Here is a 21,769-nt window from a genome sequence, read left to right as displayed (position 1 = left end):
GTTAAAGCAGCATAAAGTGTAATTAGGCAGCCCCATATAATTAAGACAATTATGTAAGGTAAGCACCCCACAGAGTAATTGTGGCCAATTTTTAGCATACCCAGGGGCACTTACAGGGCCCAAGGTGGCCCTTCAAATGATTTACCGGCTCACATGTCTCTAAAGCACTCATCTTAGGTGTGTCTTAGGTGACATCTTTGAAGTGGACATTATTGTTCTGCTCCTGCTGAGAAACAGCTGGCTGGAGAAGTAGCCTCTTTTAGTTCTTCCTTCTTGCAAAAAAGGAGTTTCGTATCTTCTTTCTGTTCTGAAGCAGACTGAAACTGAGACTCTGGATGTGAGTGACCCAGATTCAGATGTGACCCACCAGAAGAAGGGCTTAACTTTGAGAGCTGTCACTCCACACGGGAAGTGTGGGTTGCTCTAGGCAGAGGTTCAGTTGCTTGCTGTCTTCGTCTCTTGCTTTTTGATGAGAAATTCCAGCCTGGTTCTGAGAAATCTTCCCAACAAAATGGTGCTGACATGAAAAAACTTCCTTGAAGTGCTTTGTTTGTAGTGGAAGGATATGTCAGTTCTCCTGCAAATACCATAAGGTTTCTTTTTAAGATCCTGTTCTTTTGAGACAAAAGTCAGATCTCTGCTTTCTTCTACCCTTTTACCTGGTTCGTGAAATCCATCTTGTCCCTTCCCTGCCTGAAGATTGACCTCTGCTCAAGCAGTAAAATTCCTGAGGCAAGCCATATCCTAATCTGCATCTCAGCTCTAAATCTGGAGTCACTCAGTCCTCGTCCAGAGAAATATGAGCCAGTATCTGGCTATGATAACTGAACGTCAGTACCAATCCTGATACAGAAGGCAGAGAGTCACCTCAGCACTAGGAAGGACAGTGTTAAGATCCAGAGGCTGTAGGAAGTGGTAGGTTGGAAAGAATTGCGTCATTGCCCACCTGCACTAGCCAGGAAGAGCCCTTCTTGCTGTGTGCTGTCTGTGCTTGGAGAAGGGGGCATCCTGAGCACTAAAGATCTTGTCTTGGAGTCAACAGAGCTGCCCACAGGGCACCTCTTTGCTCTTTGGGTGGACCAGATCCTCCTCTAGCTTGCCAGCAGCACATATATGTACATCTGGGATGTTTTCTAATGCATATGTTCCACTCTGCACAGAGCTCAGGCCCTCCCTTTCTTAAAGTTGAAAGCTCTGTGAACCAGCCCTGGGATACAGCTGGGTGTGAGGAAAGGCTGAATATCAACCTTTGGTGCTACAACACCCTGGTCCCTCTGGCTCACTAGGCCTCATGTTCTGCTGTGCTAGTGTCCATCCAAAGGAGCTCCAGAAAAGTCACTGAATTTAATGATTTTGGTAGCTTCTAAGATGTTTAAAATCACAGTGGGTCTTGGTCTTCTACCCTCTCCCTGCCCCAAAACACACATCAACATCCAAAACTGAAATTTGATTTTATTCTTTATTCTTTTTCTCTGCTTCTTTTAGCTGACTCCTGTGTTTCAGACCTTAATATGGATCTGCAGAGCCAGTTCATGTTTTCAGTCATCTTAGCAATAACCTTTTTTTAATTAAAAGTTCACCTTTTGCAGGAGGGAAAGAAAAGCTTCAAACATGAGAAGACTTGTGACGAGATCTCAAGCACTGGCAACTTTGAACTGGAATTTCTAATGGTGGAACAGAACAGTTAGAGCACAATGTGGCCTTGCTAGAAAGAGGGAAAACAGCCATTTATGGCAGACAAGTGTGTACAGTTGCCAAGCAAGGGCCCTCCTGGGCTCTGGAGCAGGCAGGGTGAAGGGTGCATGAATTATTATTAGCTGCTTTGTATGGTGAAAAAGGGCCTTCAGTTGCCTGCTCTCTGCAAAAGCTGCTTCACTCAGGAGTACTCTTGAGAATGAGGGAGTGGAAGGCAGGAATTTGAGACCCTTTTAAGGTCTGTTTACCCTTCCAGCCTCCGCAGATTTCAAGGACATGTATCTGAGGCAAATCTGAAATGGTTATCATGGTGAGAGCTGCAGGCACAGGAGGGAGTGGAGATCCCTGCAGCCCTGTCAGCCAGGACTAATGGGTCACATGGGAATGTTTTCCTGCTCCACTGGGCCAATTCTGTACCAAATGTCTGTGATCCAGGTTGAGAACAGCCCCTCCGCAGGGACCATAAGAAAATGGTCCTGGGCCTTGTGTTTTCATACGACTTCTTGCTACAGGGAAACTGGAAGGCGATTTTCCCCTCCCTTCCCCTCTTGCCCATGTTTTCTGTGGGGAGACCTTCACAGCATTCATCCTCTTTCTAGCAGGGGGTTGCCTCACAGCTATGTTCCCAGCTCCTTTCTCTCATTAGAAATGCACCTTTTCAGGTTCATAAGTCTCCAGGTGCTTTTATAATGGGAAGTGAGTCTCCATGTGCATCAGGAAATAGAGGCACATACTGAGAAAAAGTTAGTTCCTTTTGCAAATACAGAGCAGGTGGGTGCCAGCAGCAGGATCAACCCTATCGTGCTTGTTCAGCTGCTTTTCAGGCCAGCTGGGAGGAACGCTATCCTAAGCACACACAGCAGAGCTGGACAGTAAGGGATTTCAACCTGGCTTCACACCTTGAGATGGGTAGCAGGGATGTAGTTAGCTTTTGAACTCTGTGAGCCTCCAACAGGCTGCATCGGGGTGGAAAACCTTGACAGATGTCCACAGAGTCCCATACTGGACGTCACAGAAGCATGTGAGCTATAACTCTTGTTTTACACTGCCAGAACATCTCCAATGCTGAGATCCAGGTTTCCCAAATGCTGGTGATCTAAGACACTGTTTTGGGCAGCTCTTTCACCATGAATATTAACTTTCAAATCTTGGGTTACCCAACAAGATTTCACATCCAGATCTGAGTCTGGTCTGGGTGAGCAGACAGCTAGAATGTAGGCAGAAGATCTTAGCTGCAGAGCTGCTGTGCCTCTGTGTGGCTCTGACGCAGCAGACCGGGCTCATCTGGTACCAGAGCTGCTGGGGATGCTGCAAACAAAAGATGTATGACATGGTGGTTAGGAATCTGAGTTTTGGGGGGACATCTCTGTTCAATTCCTGGCTCCATCACAAACTGCTGGCCTGCCCCAGGCACGCCATTCTGCTTTCTTGTGACTCAGTTTACCTTCTGGGAAATAGGGGAGAAGAAATAGCACTCTACTTTGTGGGCTAATTTGGGGGGATAGCTATATTAATGATACTTCAGTCTTTTAGGCCTTGGGATATCCTGTGCAGATGGGAGTGAGTTGCTGAGCCCACAGTGCCCAGGCAGAATGATGAAGGGAAGCAGCAGGATGCATCCTGCTCTAACGGAGGGGCTCTGATCCCTGCCTGCCACCTCTGCCCCCTTCCATGGCCTGTGCTGATGTCTCAGCTGCTGGCATATTGGGCTGCGCTTTCCCAGATATGAGGAAGATCTCCTGACAGAGACCTGTGTATAATTCACTTAGCATGGCCTCAGCTAAGGCTCAGTACAGGAAGGGGAAAGTGGGTTATTGTCGTTATTGTTTTTCCAAGCCTCCTTTTGTTTTCTAAGGAACGTGGCTGCAAAGCCGTGCTGCCAAAGCCTCTCTTGAGAGTCCTGCTCTGACGGCAGGTCTTCCCTGGGGCTGCTGTGCCCAACGGGGGATGTATGCCAGCGAATGAGCTGCATGTTGTTTCTTTTACAACTGAGTAGCTATTCCCCTTGTGACACAGCTCACCCCACTCTCCATCCTCCCACGCACTGTGGCTATCACAGTTTTTCAGTGTTTCCTTTGCACAGCCTTTTCTTCTGTCATCTCATGGGGAAGTGTCCGTGCTCTGGATTTCCAGTTGTCATTCTTGGCATGTCTTAGCCACCATGTTTATTTTTTGGTGCCTGCTCAAATTCCAGAGGTGCTAAGAGATCCCAGATGGCTTTGCTGATCTCCCTGTGGGAGACAGGGACATAGCTGTCTGGGGTGGGAGTGGGACCATCCCTGCCATTACTGGTGGGTGGGGTGGGGCAGGGCTGGGGTATAACTGGGCTCCCAAAAGCATTAATTATAGTGTGAGCTGGTGATGAGCATGTGGAGGACAATCACTCCAAGGAGCTCTGGGGAGCACTGGTCAGCAGGGGTGGACTGAAGCAGCCAAGGCCAGGGTGGCTGCTCTCTCAGGATCATCTATGCTCTAGCAGAGTCCTTGGGGCCAGGTCTTTGACCATCACATCCATGGCATACCTCAGGACAGCCTCCTGGACACTATTTCCAAGATATTGAAGTTATGTTTATCTTAAGCAGGTTTAAACGTGCCTGTTTCATTCCAAACCTAGCTTCTACATGAAGGTCCTGGGTTTTTGTAAAGCGAGACCAAAGTCCTGAGCAGAAATTGAGCAATAGAACAAGGCCTTGGACAGGCACCAAGGTCTGACCTGAAAATGGCTCAGGAATCCAGCCCCCCCCCCCTCTCCTCAAATGTACACAGATAAAATCATGACTCTTAATTCCTCTACATATGAGTGGAAAAATGCCCCCAGAGACTCTGCTAAAGCCTTGGTTGTTGCTGAAATGCAGAAATATGAAGAGAGAGCTTATGTGCTGCTTCTGTGAGTAATAGATGTGGCTCTAACCTGAAATTTGCGATCCAAACCCAGATGAACTCATGTGCAATCCAAAGCCATGCCTAAACCCAGATTTTTGAGTAAATGACCCATACTTTAATAACTAACCAACTCCCTCCCGCCCTCCCTGGTTGCAGACATCCTGGCAGTGCAGGGTGAGTTCCAGCTCTGAAGCCAGATACCTGTTTGGCTCCGGCCTCCCTGACTTTCTTGAATAACAGAACTTCCTGTGGGACTTCTGCAACAGGCAGAGTGAAGAAAACCACATCTGCTTCCTCTACTGGTGTCTGCAAGACAGCAAGAAAGTGTGTGAATGGTGATACTAAGTCTGTCTTTGCTCTGATGGTCAACTGGCCTTTGGTGTTAGCTACAAAGGAGCTGTTCTCTGGTTAGAGCGTGCTTGTCACATGTGAAATTGCTGATAGCAAGGAGGCTTGCAAAGCACTGAAGGGTGGATGTGTCTGGTACACCCTGCTCCTGCCTCCCCCTGCCCAGGTGCAGCACCCCACCAAAAACCAATTAGCTGGCTTTGCCAGGGAGGGCGAGGAATCCTTGGGAACAGCCTAGAGCAGTCCTGCAGAGTCCACCTGCTACCCAGGAGGTATCTCTCCAAGCAGGGATCAGCCTGCCTCTTGGGAAAGGGCACCACCCAGATCTAAGCTCTTGTAGGGTGTTGCCCAGCTTTATCTGGGCCGTCTTTGTGTGCTAATTGATGTTTGCAGGGGTTGGGAGGCTTGCTGGGCTCTGGGAAGCAATGGCTTCTTTCATATTTGTGGGTGTAGCCTGAGAAGAACCCCAAGGACCTTCTCCCAGTGTCCCTTCTCTCCCACGCTGGAGCCTGGACCATCTGCACACTGCAGCTCTCACTGGCTATAAGACAAATGTCCCCCTGTAGATTTGCAGTCTGGGCATATAGAGGCCACAAGAAGAGGGATGGATCGGGCAGAGCTTTGTCAGTATAGTAGCTATAGATTATGCCTGACATAATCCATACTGTGGAGTTGAGCTGTGGACCAAGGGCTGGTGGGGAGGGAGAGGAGGGGAAGCCAGATCCATATGGCCAGATCCATAGCCTGTGACAGTAATGAGATTCTGGAGTTAGCCCTAACCAGGTCAGCTTGCCATAAACGAGAGTAGGCCAAAATCTGGAAGTCCTAGAGCTCCTTGTCCTCTCTTTTGTTAAGCAGCACCTGCTACACTGGGTCTTTGAAGTCTGTATGGGACTGGCTTGATCTCTTCAGCCTTGTGGGAAAACACAGAACTTCCCAGAAAGATCCCATTTTCTGTTTGGCACTGTATGTCCTACAGAACCCAGGTCTGTGATGCTGCAATAGAAATCGCTTTGACCTGTAACTGTCTCCTGCTCTTCTCCACAGTGTAGGTGAATAAACTGCTCTTCACAGGCTTTCAAAAAACATATTCAAGGCCAGCAGAGATCCCCACTCAGTGCCGAGATGTCAGGCAGCTCTGAACAGGGTCAATAAATTCACCTACCAGCTGCTACAGCAACAGTGCCTTTGGTGCTCTTGCCCTTATTTTTTTGCCTATGATTGGGGTTGCTGCGGCGCTGCAACACACGTTACCCTGCATTAATAGTTTATATGCAATAAATGCAGATTTTGGCAATGTACTGCTTTGGCAGCTTGTCACAACGTTGCTCCCTGACTGAGCTGGAGTTTGGCAGACGAGTCACATTCTCACCACCTAAAAAATCCTGTCTTGTGGTTTCAGCCAGAGGGTTGTTTTTTTTTAACTTCTCATTTCTAAGAAAAGAAAAATCCCTTTTTCGTAGCATGGCTGCATGTCAGCAAAGTGTGAAATCCCTATATATAATGCTCCAGCCTCCCTTAGAAGGAAAGGTGTGAGAGAGACCCAAGGAGAGAGGTTTGCCTGAAAAGCGCTGGCTGGGGGGAGGAATGCTGGCCCCTTACCCCACCAGGCTACAGCACCGGCACAGTGCAGCTCATGGGAAGGGCCCTGTATCTTGCCTCTGCTTTGTGGCTTGGAACAAGACACAGCATCTCTTAGGCTCAGTTTCCTGCCGTGCTGGTTGTCTGTCTCTCCCATGTTAGACCATAACTCCTCAGATCATGTGGTTGTTCATGTGTGTCTTTGTGGTGCTGAGGAGGATTTGGGTCTGGTGTCCTGTGTTATTGGAGGGTTTGCCACCAGAGTTAGTGGTGGGTTTACCTGTTCCCAGCTGTGGAGAGGGAAATCATGTTTTGACTGGAGCCAGTATTTATTCTGGGACTTTCTGGAGGGGAAGAGAGCAGAGTCCGGGTAGGCAGACACACCCCAGGGTGCTGGATAAGGGAGAATTACCAAGGGGCAATTTGCCTCTGTGCACAGCTGTGGCTCACACGTGCTGTTTACCTTGTGCTGGAGGCGAGGACTGGGGGAAGATGTTATCACCAAGGGCTGGTGAAGGGCAGAAGGGGTGGAGCAGGACAAGGGCTGTCCAGGGGCACTGGACCCTTCCTCCCAGAGTCCTGCTGCTCCTTGCTCCATTTCTGAGATAAAGACAGGGCTCTGGACTCTTTTTATCTCATAAACTAACAAGCCTGTTCCAGGCTTTACAGCTGGCAACTTTCTCTGGACCTGACTGTGCAAACACCTCCAATCCCCACGCTCCTCCGGGTCTGCTGCCTTGGTGAGCGCTCCCCTGGACCTTTTCTATTGTCCCCTTTCTACCCTCTCAAGCTTTGTTCGACAGGAACAGAGGTAGGTGGAGGCAGTTGCATCCTGCAAAGAGGATGTGGAAAAAACAATAACCAAATGCAAAGAACAGGAAACCATCTCTGAAATCAGTGTGAGGTCATCTACACACCTTCCCCAACGAGGCAGCTTCATGAGGAACTGTATGTAGTCTGAGGCTTCGTCTCTGGGTAATAATATTGAGCTTTAAACAAATGTCTTCTTACACAAGATACTGTCAACATGGGTTCAGCAAGAAGCTAGTAAGGCCAAGGAGAAAACCCCGGAGTCCACTGAAGGCAGCTGGAGCCAACGAGTGCTCAGCACCATTGGAAAACTAGGTCCAAAGGCCTAAGGAGTTTGAAGAAAAAGCAATTCTTTCTGCTTGCGACTCCCTTGAGTACAGCAATGTTTGCTTCCTAAAATACTTCTGAACAGATGTGACATTCACAGTGGGTCAAATAGGTTGTTTTCCATGAGGAAACATGGCATGCAGTAAGGAAAGTGGATCAGGGGGAGGTTGTTCTGTGAAAGATGGCTCCTAGGAACTACATGGTCCCTCGCTGAAGCCCTGGGCTTGTGCTACAAAAGCTACCATGTTCAAATGCTGGGGGGGAAGGCATCCAGCTCTCAGTCCACATACAAATCTGCTCAGAAGCAGAGAGGAATATTTAAAGGTCCCTGACAGCCTACAAATGAAACTGCCCAGACATGCCCAAAATGTGTCCTGACATGTCCTGTCCACAAATCCCAAGGTACTCAGAGCTGGCGTGGGGAGTCAGGTTACAGGCGACACAGGCAGAACAAAGGACCAAGCTGACAAAAGACATTCAGGCACCAAAATAGGTGGCGAGGTGCTTAGCAAAGCCCAGCGCCATGGAGTCATGCAGGATGATAAGCTTCTGGGAGCTTGGCCCGCCTAGAAGATGCTAGGTGCTTGCCCTGACTGTGGTCTAGACTGCCGGGAATCAATACCTGCTGTAAAACATGGTCTGATCTAGCAGCTAACAGGTTAAAAAGGCTTTGTTTTCTGTCCATGTACTCCCTCTCCCCTCCCCAGTTGCATTTCACACGATTCAGTCACAGTCTTATTTCACAACTGTGTGTTTTGAAAGAACTTATTAGCTCTAAGTGTAGGCTGGGCTTAAGACTCTTGCTTTATTGTTTACCCTGCCTGCTAGGCCTGTTTCTGGGGTCAGACCCAGGTTACCAATTATAGCTGTGATTAAACATCCTAGTCCAGTTTACCCCTGGGCTTTTTTCCCCTTAAATTCCCAGTGATTGTGCTTAACTGGTGTTAGCAACCAGGTGGCTGCTGGCACTACTGTCACAATTGTCTGTGCCTTCTCCGGCAGAGCCAGCTAATGAGATTTGAACTGGGCCAATACATCTATTATTTTTACAGTTCAGAACTGTTCCCAGGGATTTTTTTTCAGTTTTTTTTTCTTAATGTAAAGAAAGCCAGCCCTTGGCTTCCCAAATCTACATAGATAACCTTAAAATCTTTCTTAAATGCTAGGGTAATTGGGAGGGACCTAGCTGGGAGAAGTGACAGCTAATCTAGCAATCCATGGGACACGTCTAATCAGGAGGATTTGAATGTTAATTCTGTGTAACTATTTTCCTGCTGATAACAGGGGGTGCGGATTCACACTGTCGCTGTTTGACTGGCATCTGACTCTAATGGTATTTGAGGACAGCTTGAAATTGTTTTTTGTGTCTCATGCCTTATGAACTTCAGCCCAGCAGACTAAAAAAGGTGTCGTCACCCCCCAAAAAACATAACAAGTAGAAGTGTAGCGTGGGAACAGTTGCCTTTTAGGTGTACATAAAACACTGTGAGTTGCTGACTCTTGAAAAGCGTTAAGTCCGTGTGAGCAGCTTGGTCTGTCCATGCTGATTTTTAACCCTTGATTGAAAGCCAAGTGTTCCCCTTTTATTGTAAAATTTCCAGCTCAACTGGTTTTGAGCCTCATTTGGATAAACAAGACCAGAGTGTTTGAAAGCCTATCTGAACTTCTAATTCCTGTCAAACCAGTTACAAATCTAGTCTGGCCAATTGCTATGGAGAAGTTTATTGTTGGTTTTTTGTGTTGTTTTTTTTTAAATTGAAATCTAAATGCTCTCAGCCATTTCCAGCTAAACACAGGGTGGAAACTAATCTAGCCAGAACAGCATTAAAACCAGCTCTAACTTCTCTTTTTAAAATGAATTTTATTTTCTAATTGTTTGTTTACTCTGTAACTCCTCAAAGCAATTTGAAAGCATGTATTAAGTCTTATGCCCTGTCTTTTAAGACTGCAGTCTTCTTGCAACAGGGCCAGAAATTATGGGCACATAAACCGCTTAGAGGTCCTTGAGCTCCACAGGAAATCTCTTATTGGAAGGGCTTAACGAAGACAATCTGATTTTGGAGACCAGGGCCTGTGTCCGACCGTATGAACACACACAAGACAAAGACCCTAAGCTGTGCAAAGGGAGCCTGTAGAAAAACGATGGTTAAGAATAAATGGAAGATCTGAATTTGGAGAATGGGGCCACCACTTCATCCACTTGCAGAGCAGGGGCGACCAGGGGAACCTGCTTGCCAAGGTTAGATCATCAGCAGCACTTAAGGAACACTGTTAGCCCTAATGGCAAATAAACCTGCACTTGCTATTCTTGGCAGGCTGGAGGACAGAAGACCTCTTGCTACAATTACTGTCCAGTGACTCAGGACTGGATGATACCATCCAAGTACTTTTTAATGTGACCCTTCTGTTGGATGGGAGAAACAAGCCCTTTTCCCTGCTCTCAGCTTGTCTGGTTAGATTTCAAGCTCTGCTCAGACCTCCTGTGCTTTACTACAGTAGAAAAGTTGAGGGTTTATTTTTGCTTTGGCTTTTACTGATATATTTGTATAAAGGTCTTCTACCAGGATGGTTTTGCTTGCTTCCTAATTTTCTGCTGATTATGACTGTACCCACGCGCTGTGAGCGTGTCTGCTGGCTGACAATACAGGTGTGTTTAAAGTAATGAAGCTGTGTGTGGACAGGCTCGGGCTGTGTGTTTATGCTGCCTCTTCCAGGGGCCTCTGGCTGCTGCTACAGTATAAATACCCTCCCCTTGCATTGTGCTGTGCTCTGGTTTTCACATGCACCCATGTGCTCTTTCATGTGTGTTGCTGACTTAAAAAAAGTCCTTAGACTTTAATCCTTGGGTTTATTTGAAAGCTTACAAAGGCAAATCTGTTTTATAGCAAGAGATTTGCTTGATTCCTTGTGCTCTGCGGATGAATGGAGTGGCAGATGGAGCGGGGAGGGGAGGACTCGGGGACCCCTTGGCTCTATCTTCTTGCTAGCTTGACCCCGTGCCTGCTGCCCAAAGCGCTTTCTTTTTAGCTACACAGAACACAAAATGGGGTCAATACAAACCTCTGCTTGGGCCGTATCTGTTATATCCACCTCTTCTATGATTTCAAAAGCTATTTTCTTACTCTTTGCTCTGGCTTGTTGGTTATGCATTGCTACACAGCCATCATCTCGTGCTTCAGAAGGTGTGAAATCCCATGTATAGGGTGTGCATGTAGGAATGGCAGAGGTGCGAATAAAATGAGCTGCAGACTCTGGAAGCAAAAGGCCTCAAAAAATCCTATTACACCCTTGAGTCAAGTGAAATAATTGGAGTTTTGAGACCTGCTGTATAAAGAGGTGCTGGAAAGCCTCCCCCCGACTTGCCACACGAAATGCCCTCTTTTGAGGGGGACAGGCAGGGTAGTGCTCTCGCTACCCCTTGCCAAGAGCAATGCCCAAGTGGGACAGGACCCGGAGCGGTTCGATAAGAGCCACGATAAGGTGGAGCCGTGCTGGCAGGCTGTGTGCCGGCAGGCGCACGCTCCTCCTTATCAGGGAGCGCCGCGGCGAAAGCGCTGTGCCAGCGACGGGAGCGGCACTGTGGGAACCAGTGATGGCTCAGCCTCTGCGGGGCTGCTCCTCGGGCAGAGGCAAACCCCGATGATCTAATTCCCTGCCTCGGTTTTCTCCAGCTGCACCCACTGCTTGTGGAGATGCCAAATGAGGCCCCAGCCATAGGAGGAGAACGCGTTTTCGCTGGGGATCACATCAGAGCTGTGGCTTCAGATCCTCCCCCGGTGCATGCCAAGGGAGGCATCTGGGGCTGTGAGACAATGGCTCGAAACAATCCCGGTTCTCTGCCAAGGAATATTCATTCAGAAATCCTGTCCTGTTTTGATACTAACTCTCTCATGGTTGATCAAAGCAAAGGCAAGAAAAGAGCTTGGCCTCCTACTGTTGCTTTAGCTTCGGGCCAGTTTCAGCAGAAGCTGGGCGAGTGCCTTTATCCTGGGCAGCGTGGCTGGCAGCTGGGCCAGCTGGTGCAGCTCCCCGTTTTGTAGTGGCTTTAAGGTGCTGCTTGCATCTCACAAAGCATCAGGGCCTTGCACCGCTTGCACCGATTCTTCTCTCCCCTCCTGCTGGGCTGGATGGAGGCAACCGAGGACGCTTGGTTCTGCTCCACGCTTGCCTTGGCTTGCTCTCCCTGCTCCATGATCGGACACGTCCTCTGCGTTGCAGCCACCTCCTCCTGGATCCCAGTCTTCCTCCAGCCAAAAGCCAGACTGGAGGGAGGCACTGGGTCCTGGGGTGTCTGCCCTTGCTCCTCACCTCAAATGCTCCTCAGGCAGTGAGATGAAAGCGGTTATTGTTGTGTTCCCCCTCATCTCCCTCACCTGCCTGGGACAGTACAGGTGATGGCAAGTTCTCCCTGCACACTTCAGGGGTCTCTAGAAAGGATTTGGCCTTGTCCAGGGAACAAGGATCTGTGATGTGTCTTGGGGAAGGAAATTTGGTGGTGGAAACTTGCTGGGGAGAGGAGCCCCTCTGTGTAGGGGGCCGGACCCCATCCTGTGCTGAAGCCAGGAGGGGAGGAAGGGGCAGACATCACGGATGGGTCACTGTCGCTGACTGCGCTGGGTGACTGCTCTGTGTCACTCCAGGTCAGCAGAAATGCCGCTCCACCGCTGTCAAGGATGCCCCAGTGCCGATCCAGCACCCCATGCCTATGCTGTGCTGATGCCCCAGCAGAAGCGTGCGGGACCCCGGGGCTGTCGGGGGCCCCCTTCCCCTTCCCCTCGCACCAGCTCCCATCGGCTGCACCGTTCCTTCAGTCTGTTGCGGTTTCGGCGACTTGCCAGTGCCTTGGTGGGGACGAGCCTTTGCTTTACCTTCCCGAGGCGTCGTGTTCGTTAGTGGATGTGGCCCGTGAACTCACCCGCTGGCGGGGAGGGTTGGAAACCTGACCCTGCCGGTACCGGAGCTCCGGGGTTCCCTGCAGCAGGCTGGGGAGGCTGGGCTGCGGTGGGCAGCGGGACCGGGCTGGCTTCCCCCAGGCCGCCGGGGCTCCGGGAGCAGCCGGAGGGGCCCCGACATCGGCATCCCCGGGGCGGCAAAGGGCACCTGGGCCGATCCGGGATCTGGAGGGGGGGGGGGGTTTCCATCGCTCAGAACTGCCCAGGGACCCCTTGCCCTGCCCTCCCGCCCCCACGACCGCCACCTCCCGTGGGTCACCTCGAGTACCGGCAGCTGCTAGGGACCCCCGACCCCCGGAGCCCACGGGTGCCGCAGCCCCGGGGCTGAAAGGGAGCCTCTACCCTGGAGCAGGGGGGTGCGTAGAACTTGGGTGGGGGTGCGGGAGCTGGGGTGGGCCGAGCCGCGGCCCCCTCCGCCCCCTCCTCCTCCTCCTCCTCCTCCTCCTCCTCTTCCCAGGTCAGCCCCAAAAATAGCCCTCCGGTAACTTCCCCCCCCCCCCCCCCCCGCCCCGCTCCGCCGCTATTGTCATCGCGGCGCCGACGTCACTCCTTCCACTGCGCTGAGGTCAGGCTCTATTAGCATACCGCGCCCTCTCGGCCAATGGGGGCCGCCGCGCCGATGACGCCTCCCCGGGCTGCCCTATTTAAAGGCGGCGCGGAGCTGGGCGGCGCAGAAGGAGGTCAGGTGGTTGCGGTGTCGGAGCTAGCGCCGCCGTCTTTCTCCTCACCCACCCGCCGCCCGGGAGCCCAGCATGAGCCAGCGCCAGAACCAGCGCCGCGGCGGCCCGCGGGCCGATATGGTACCCGAGATCGCCGCCGCCGTGGGTTTCGTTTCCAGCCTGTTGCGGACGCGGGGTTGCGTCAGCGAGCAGCAGCTGCAGGTCTTCAGCGGGGCGCTGCGGGAGGCGCTCGCAGGTGAGGCGCGGCCCCGCCGGCCGGGGAAGAAATCGGCTTATTCGGGGAGGAATGTCCGGGGTGAAAAAAGCCTAGTCGTGTTCGTGCTCTTCCTCTCACCCTCGGGGCCGGGCGCCCACTGGTGTCCTTCTCCGGTGCCCCTCTGTTGCTGCAAAGACCTGGTGTCCCTCCGTGGTTGTCCACCTGTGTCCTCTTGGGTTGGGTACCCATCTGTGTCACCCTTGATGCCGGATACCTTTTTGTGCCTTTGCCTGGGTGCCCACCTATGTCCCTCATGGGACTGGCAGGCATCTGTGTGCCTCCCTGGGCACCCACCTGTGTTCCTGTGGGGTCCTGGGCAGCAGCTGCCTGAGCCCTGAAGATGAGCAGATTCCCTGCTGAGGGTCTTGTAGAGCTCCCCTGCCTTCTCCCATCTGCTTGAAGCCCTCTTGATGCAGCTTGATATGAATAATCCAAAGCTGCTCTGTGTGTCCTGTCCCCTGGCCAGAAAGGCTCAGCTCTGTCAGTGGGGTTTGGCTCTCCCCTGATGGGCATGTCTGGGGCTCAGCCCTAACTGGGTGGTTCAAGGGTCTCCTCCCAGCTGAACACAGCCTTGTGATATCAGCCCTAAGAAGGGATGGTTTGTTTGCTGCTGTTGTGATAAGGGGTAGTGACATGCTCCTGAACTTGGAGAATGACCTGGATGTTAAACTCTGACTGTGGTGGTTTGTTGTTGGCGATACGGTATCTACCCCAGCCACCCCGGTGGTCGGGACAAGAAGGTGTTGGGGTCCTGTCACTACAGCCCCCATGGCACCATCCTGCCTGGGGTTTCTAGGACCTGAAGAGCTGTGTTCCTGTGCCTCGAGCAAGCAGCAGCTGAACAGCTGAGTGCTTGGCTCTGGAGCCTCTGTCTGATGGAGGCAGCCTAAGGAGGACTTGGTTTCCTCTGCCTGCAGTGAGGTGTGGGACCCCCTTGAGACTGCAGCAGGACACAGACCTCCTCACAGCTGCTGCTCGCCTGCTCACCACTGTTCCCTTCTCGCTTCCCTTACAGAGCACTACAAACATCACTGGTTTCCTGAGAAACCGTTCAAAGGCTCTGGGTATCGTTGCATCCGGATCAATCACAAAATGGACCCCATTATCAGCAAGGCAGCTAGCCAGATCGGACTCAGCCTACCGCAGCTCTACCAGCTCCTGCCCAGCGAGCTCACACTCTGGGTAGACCCCTACGAGGTCTCATACCGCATCGGTGAGGATGGCTCCATCTGTGTCTTATATGAAGCGACTGCAACAAAACCTGTGAGCTCCTATGGGATGCTTACCTGTAAGAACCAGATGATGTTAGGTCGTACCAGTCCTTCCAAAAACTACATCATGACTGTCTCCAGCTAAATACTCCTCTTGTCCTTACACTGCCAAGACACAGGCTACTGTATACCTCACCTGAGGATCTATTTTTAAGATGAAGAGCTATTTATATTTTTTAAAAAAATCCAAGAAAATCCAAAATTAAAATATTGGGCACTGCTTTGAACAGAAGCAGTGTTCTAGGTGCCTTTTTTAAAGCTGTTGCAAGCTTGTGAGTTTTTATTATGAAGCCGATATCTACCTAATTAGTGTTGGATGGCAATTTTGGGCTGGCTTGCTCACTTGGGCAGCTTGGAATGGAGGATGAGGGGGAAGAGCCAGGCTGGGAAGTGTGGCTTGGTGGTGGGAAATGTCTGTGTCACCTTCTCACCATTCTGGTACCCAACAGTATTGCTGTATTGCCAAGTATTGCAATACTGTTGGAGAAGGGACAAAGGAGCTGCTGTCTTTTCTCCACTAACTTCTTCACTCCCCAGCTGGTCTGATCTCTCTGGGGCCTGGATATAGTGTTTGGGGGAACCTGCCTCAGGTCTGGGTGATGCCAGGGACCATGGGGTCCCTCTCCTTTGCTCTCGCACATCTCCTGTGGACTCACTCTGTGAGTATTGCAGCTCTGCTCTGCCCCACTCCTAGCACAAAGTGAGGGTGAGCATGGCCTGTCTCCAACCCCTCCATCTTTCCTGGCTGTTGTTGGACTGAAAGGGGCCACCTGGGTATTGGTGTCTTGTGGAGCAAGGCAGAGATGCACTGAGGGTCAGGTTGTGCTGAGAACATCCCCAAGCTGAATGTTGCAGCTACTGTGGTGGCACTGTGCTACTGTTTGTTCCTGGTGCTTCCCAGTACCTGGCTATCACCCACTGCTTGCTGCACACTGAGAAGGGTACTCCAGACCCTGAAACCAGCACTGAACAGCTGTGAATTACAAAGCCTTTCTGCTACATGTGGCTTAGACATCAGCCCATGACCTGCTTTTGTGTGGCCTCTCTGTGCTCCAAGAGTGGAGTCTGGCCTCTCACTTGCAAAAGTTGCCTAATCCAAAGCTGATGACTTGCCGTGTCACTTCTCCAGAAGAGCTGAAGCAACTCGCCTTGTGCTGTAGAGGTTGGTGTGTGAGAACCCCTTTGCCCTATCCCTTAGTCAGAAGGGTTGGGGGTCTCTTCCCCCTGTGTGTGGGATGCTTGGATGCTTTGGTGTGCTGATCTTACTTTTAAAGTCACAGCACTTCTTCCCTCTCCTCCTCTTCTGTGTGATCAGCATGTGGCTGTCCCTGTCTCCACTGATAACTTGGTAAGGGGCATCGTTTGGTTCCAATCTCTTGGTACATAACTGTTTTGCACAATTAATGCCTGGTCCTGTGCTCTGTCTATTCAAGCAAAACTCCTCTTGGAGTCCCAGTGGTACTTGTTTTCAGGGAGACTATGCCCAAGTGTTGTTCAGGATTTGGCCCTTAAACTGCTCTGGCTAACTGCAAATGGGGTGGGAGCTGAAAGTGCTGTCCCAGGAACTTTACCTACCTGTTGTATGTCTGTTGCCTTTTTACTAACCAGCTAGTGCTCCTCCAGTGATCCTGGGAGAAGTGATTGAAAAAGCAGGGCATTGATATGGCTGTTTGTAATGAAAGTTTCCCGGATTTGTCTCAGCACACTTTTTTACCTTCCTCTCTTCTGACCTGGCAGCTGACTGGCATAACCAGAGTTGTTCTTGCCCAGCCTTTGATGAATCAAGTTCTCAGACATTTGTGCAATATATTTCCAAATCTTGGGTGCTCTGGGAGAGGAAGGAAGCCTCCCATCTTCCACAGTTCTGAGCTTGTTTTTTAATATCTTAAAAAAAAATAATTCAACACAGCTCCCCAAGTCTGACTACTAATGTGGAAAAGTAAGTTCAGATTTTTGTAAGCTTCAAATCATGAATTCCAGAACTGGGAAACCAGCCTCAAATATTAGATTCTTTTAAAATGTCAAGTGGTAAGTTAATTGTCCTTGAACAGTAATAACAGACTGTGGCTCTGAAGTTGCATCACTTCCCTCTGCATCACTCGAATTTCTCATGTCAGCAAAGCAGAAGCTGAAATGAAGCACTGGGTTTTTTTCCCTTGGTGAACTTGTGCAATAGGTGACCTCACCAAGAGGGGAGTACTTGGGAACTTCCAAAAAGCAAATTCCCTTTTCAAGGAAAAGGGATCTTTGTGCTTTTTGGAGTCCTCACTTAACCTGCTTACATGGAAAGCCCACGATGAGAACTGCATCCAGGATAAGCATCGTTTGCTTTGCTTGCTGGACTCCTTGGCTGGATGTGGAGTTTCCTGAAGGCTGTTACTTCCTTGTGTTGTAATTTATCATGATCAAAGCGGTCTTAAGATTTACCCCCCACTTTCACTCTGTTCCCTCACTCTTACCAGAAAAGTTTTTCAGGAACAACAGCCCACACCAAAGGAATACACTATAATTATTCTTAACATGCCCCCACTTCCAGAACCAAAATAGCCAAGTCTCATTCTTTTGTCCCTGGTGTGGAGGAGTCTAATGTTAAAGGTGTCTGTGTTTAGCTTCAAAACCAACCAAATTTGGGTATAATCCATTTCTCTCTTGTAGCTGGTTACATGTAAAAGCTGTGAATTAATGTGCTCTGTTGCCTTCTGCCTACAAGCCTGATACTCAACTGCAGAGCTGAATGGTGTGTATTTTGAGACAGTGTATTTGAGGGGTTTCCTGTAATTTTTTTAACAAGCTGGACTGTTGAACGGGACCTGCTTTTTGTATTTGGTGAAAATGATAGGAAGTTTGTAAGCTACACTTGGAGGAGGGAGTGGATGGTTACTAATTGTATAGTAGTGTTTTTATATACAGAATGTACAGATCCTTTGACAGACGTATGCTTTTGTTACTTTAATAAAAATGTAGCACTATAAATGAGCCTTGTTTTCTTGCTGGGAACTGTTGTATGCTTGCAAAGAGGGTGAGGGTTGGGATTGCAGCCTAAATCCCACACTGTGAGTGCTGTGAGCTTGGTTGAAGTGTGGATGACTGTTAATATCCAGCTGTGTCAAGGAGGAGGTTTAGAAAAAAGCTGCTTAGTCAACATGCTGACTCTAAACTTGACCCTCTAAACCTGAGGAATTAAGGCTGGGAATTGTTCTGATGACTAACGTGTGGCTCTGGGTGTCCTGCCTTCTTCCCTGCACTGACTGCTGTGTTCTGGCTTGGGCAGCGGTGGATTTATTCAGTGCAGGATTGTAGAAATCCTGTGTCCTGCCAGGGCATGAAGGTGTTATGTAGTCAACTGCCAGATCTCTTACCCAACCCTCAGAACGGCATAAATGAAGTCTTGGAAAGAAGCGATTGATGATCCGAGTGAGGCATGGGGCAGTTCCTGGTTAAGCCTCCCTGCCCCCACTGTCCTTTCAGGAGTGACTGAGCAGGCAGAGGAGGAAGGGTGAGAGATGGGATTGAAATGTTCGGGCGTGTGGAGGATGCTCTGGGCCTGTCATGATAAAGGCAGCCGGGGTTGATTCACAGGAGGTCCTGTTTTGGCCGTGTTGAGAGGCTGGTGACTGCAGCACGGAGCTGTAACCCTGCTCCCTAGCATGGGGATGTCCAGCTTGTGTTTAACCCCCATCTGCACTCCTTCAAGCTGACCTGAATTAAGGACCTTAGCTGAATTGGCTTGTGCTAGTTTCAGTCCAAAAATTCCATTTTTCTGGAGTTTAGGAGGTCTTGAGTTGCAGCCTGCTGGGGTCCTTGTGACCACCCCAACCTGCTCTTTGTGCTGGTGCCTTCCTGGAGCAGTGATGCCAAGGTGGGGGCACAGGCCTGGTTCCACCGCTCTCCCTGGTGGGGCCAAAGCAGTTTCTTCCCATCCTGCTTTTATCATAACATGCCACCTCTGAGAGGAAAAGCATTTGTGGGCTGATTTTGGTGCTCTGTCAAAGCCGCTCCTTTTTGAACTCATCCCTTCATTAGTTTCCATGAACACACCCAAATTGCTGCTGCTTGTGAAACAGGGCTGTTGGGGAGGAATGGGTGTCCCATTCAGTTGCTGATTAGCTTGGGAGTCATCTGAGTTCAAAGGCTTGGTGGAGTCAGATGATGGTGGCCTTCCTCCCTCTGGCTTGTCCGGACCAGCAGTGGTCTGCCTGGACCTGTGTGCTGTCATCTGCGGCCCATTTTCAGGTTGGCATAGTCCATGCCATGACCAGGCTGGCATGGTCCTGCGTGCTGTGGCCCATGGCTGGCATTTGGGCCAGCAGGCAGAGCCAAGATCATCTAAAATTTGCGTTGCTCGCAGCCAAGATAAAAATACAGCTCTTACGCCATGGAGGGTTCTGTGAGGAGTCAATGCTACCCGCACTGCAACCAGATCCCACCGCTAGCATTTTAATAGCTGACTCATCTACTATTTTTATTTTGCTTGTCATTTTTCTTCTGGTAGGATCGTGATACCTGGTGTACAGGCTGGGTTATCTCGGAGATGCAACTTTATCTGCCCCTCCAAAGCCCTTCCTAGGCCTTTTAGTGCTGAGCTGCAGCTCTCAGCAGATTTTTCTCAGAAAAAGACTGAAAGTAACTAAAACCACACTCATCCAGTGCTGCCCACCTCCTGCCTGTTGAAATCTGGACTCATTTTCTGCTGAGCCTTTTGCTGGGCTTCTGTTGGAATTTTTTATTTGGGTGTATCTGGGAGGGCAGGGAAGTGTCCAATTCAAGGAGCCTGGGTCAAATGTTGTCCTCTGTAATCAGAGATCAGTGTGTTGCATAAAGGAGCATTTGCCTTTGACGTGTCCTTGGTGACAGCTCAGCCCTTTGCCCAACAGACCTGCCTGCTTCCCGGCTCCGCGCAGGAGAGATGAGCTCTGCCGGCACAGTGGGGTCCAGGACTTAAACCTGGAGAGTATCCCTACGTCTGTGATACCCACCTAGAAACAAGTTACTGCCACAAAAATCCTGCTGCAGGGAGGAAGGGCAGCATGGGTGATGCTGTCTTTCAGGGGAAAATGCTCTCCTCCTGTCCTAGCAGTCTGGAAGAGCATTTAATGCCTATTTAGAGTAAAAAGGCAGGTGGGCTTTAATGTCCTGTCCCCTGCACTGATGTGCCTGCTATCCATGCAAGTGCTGTAGCAGTGCTTTCAGTCCTTCCTCGCAGGAGCTGGGGCAGTTTTGGGGGCTGGTCTGTTGGTGAAACACAGATTGTGCAAAGTCCAAATCAGCCACGAGGAATGTCCTGACCCAGTGTTAACAACCGCCCCAGGATGGGGTCCCCCCGGGTCCATGAGGATACTTTGGTTGGCTCACAGAAAATGTTTGATTTTTTTTTGTGTGTTTCTGTGCTCCTCTTTCCTGGGGTCCCTTTAGCAGAAATTGGGCATTTCTCAGTTCTAAGTTATCAGAAAAGCAACGTTGGCATTTATGATGCAAAATGGCTGGTTGGGGTTATTTCTGCCCTTCCCACAGAAACCAGATCTCATCCCCCGCCAGTCCTGGTATTACTGTCCTTGCCTCAAAGCTTTTACCTCCTGCCCACCCTGAAGCTGGGAAGAGAGCTGAGCCCCTTCGAAACGGTGGCAAATGGGACAGGTTGCTCAGAAGGGAAAAAGGTGAGCGGGGACGGCACCGGCATGGCAGCCGAGGCTCTGGGCTCTCCCTTGTTTGTCTCTGCAGCTGGAGGAGGGACAGAAGCGAAACGGGCCGCCGCCGAGCCTCCTCCCCGCACCAGCACGTTCGTGCAGGGCTCGGCCTCCGCCAGGTGCTTCCTGCCGTCTTTGTTTGCTGACGGGGTGATGGGAAGCAACCGGCTATTTCGGCTCAGACGAGGCCAATCAGGTGCTCGCCTGTATCTGGGGAGACGCAGCCGGCAGCACCCAGCCCCAGCCCTGGGAAAAGGGGGAGGCGCGAGCCCTGGGGTGCTTCGTCGCCTGCGGTGCTTCAGAGCCTGGGTGATCTTCCCAGGATCCACCGGAGCCGTAGAAACTCTGCAATCACGTGGCCCGGCAACGGGAAGATGGTTTGTGGGGTTTGGAGGGGTTGGTGCTGCGCCAAGCCCATGGTGCTTTGGGTTGCAGCCCTCCGGCAGACTCCGGCGTTGCTGCTGCTTGCGCTGGCAATCTCCGGCATCGCCACTGTTCTCACCAGCAAACGCTGGCATTGCCAGCGTTTGCTGCCGTGGTGGAGTCCCCACACAAGCTCTGCCTCCAGCTCCGCACTCGCAGGGCTGAGCAGAGCCCTTCCCTGAGCCGCCCGGGGCATGGGCAGGCATCGGGTCCGGGCTCTGGGTTGGCATGTGGGCTCCTGTTGGTTTCTGTCCCTTGGCTGGGATGGCAGAGTGATTCCTGGCTGGGGACTGCGCTCCCTGCCTGCCCTTCCTCCTGACAGACTTTCCTCCTCCTCATCTTCCCTCATCCAGCTCTCTGGCCTCCCTTTGCATCTGCAGTGGCCACGACCAGACCTTGAGCTCTCCCTGACCAGACCTTGAGCTCTCCACAGCCGTGACCCATCTTGTCTCTGCTTGTACATCTCCGAGCACCCCAACAGCCTCGCACATGGCTGGCGTCCCCAAACCAGCATGAAGGGGAAGGCACTGCTCTGCCTTTCCAATCCTTGCTAAAAACTGAACCACCTGGTGGAAAAAAACCCCCTCCTTCCTCCAAAAAGGTCATGGGCAGATGCGAGCGCGTGTGCCGCAGCCGCCGAACGCCCACTTGCCTCCCCCCCGCGCGGCGCAGTAACCGTCTCAGTGCTCGTGGCTTGCTGTGCTTGGAGGCACTCCAGCAGCAGATGGGGCGGGCTGCGGCGTTGCTTAATGCTAACTTGAAATGAAAAAAATTCCTCCCAAACAACCACAAAACCTGCCGGCAGGCTCAGCCCCAGCCCTGTCTCCGCTCCCTGCCTGCTTGCTTCCTCCCTTGCCAG

The 21,769-nt window shown here is 51.0% G+C and overlaps 1 protein-coding gene across 1 annotated transcript; it reads left to right on the top strand.

Moving 5' to 3' along the window:
• Positions 1 to 13,269: 13,269 nt before the first annotated feature.
• Positions 13,270 to 17,770, top strand: BTG2 (BTG anti-proliferation factor 2). The gene is made up of 2 exons (XM_049832805.1): positions 13,270 to 13,511; positions 14,548 to 17,770. The coding sequence occupies exons 1-2, from the start codon at positions 13,349 to 13,351 to the stop codon at positions 14,886 to 14,888; spliced, it is 504 nt and encodes a 167-aa protein (XP_049688762.1). The 5' UTR covers positions 13,270 to 13,348; the 3' UTR covers positions 14,889 to 17,770.
• The last annotated feature ends 3,999 nt before the right edge of the window (positions 17,771 to 21,769 follow it).

This window comes from Accipiter gentilis, chromosome 29 (genome assembly GCF_929443795.1).
Source record: "Accipiter gentilis chromosome 29, bAccGen1.1, whole genome shotgun sequence".
Lineage (NCBI taxonomy): Eukaryota > Metazoa > Chordata > Aves > Accipitriformes > Accipitridae > Astur > Astur gentilis.
Note: the sequence above shows the minus strand (reverse complement) of the source record. Positions and strands in the feature narration are given on the sequence as shown.

Coding starts and splice junctions, on each gene's coding strand:
- BTG2 (XM_049832805.1), top strand. CDS start 13,349: ATGAGCCAGCGCCAGAACCAGCGCCGCGGCGGCCCGCGGGCCGATATG. Junction 13,512..14,547: donor GCTGCGGGAGGCGCTCGCAG/GTGAGGCGCGGC, acceptor CTTCCCTTACAG/AGCACTACAAACATCACTGG.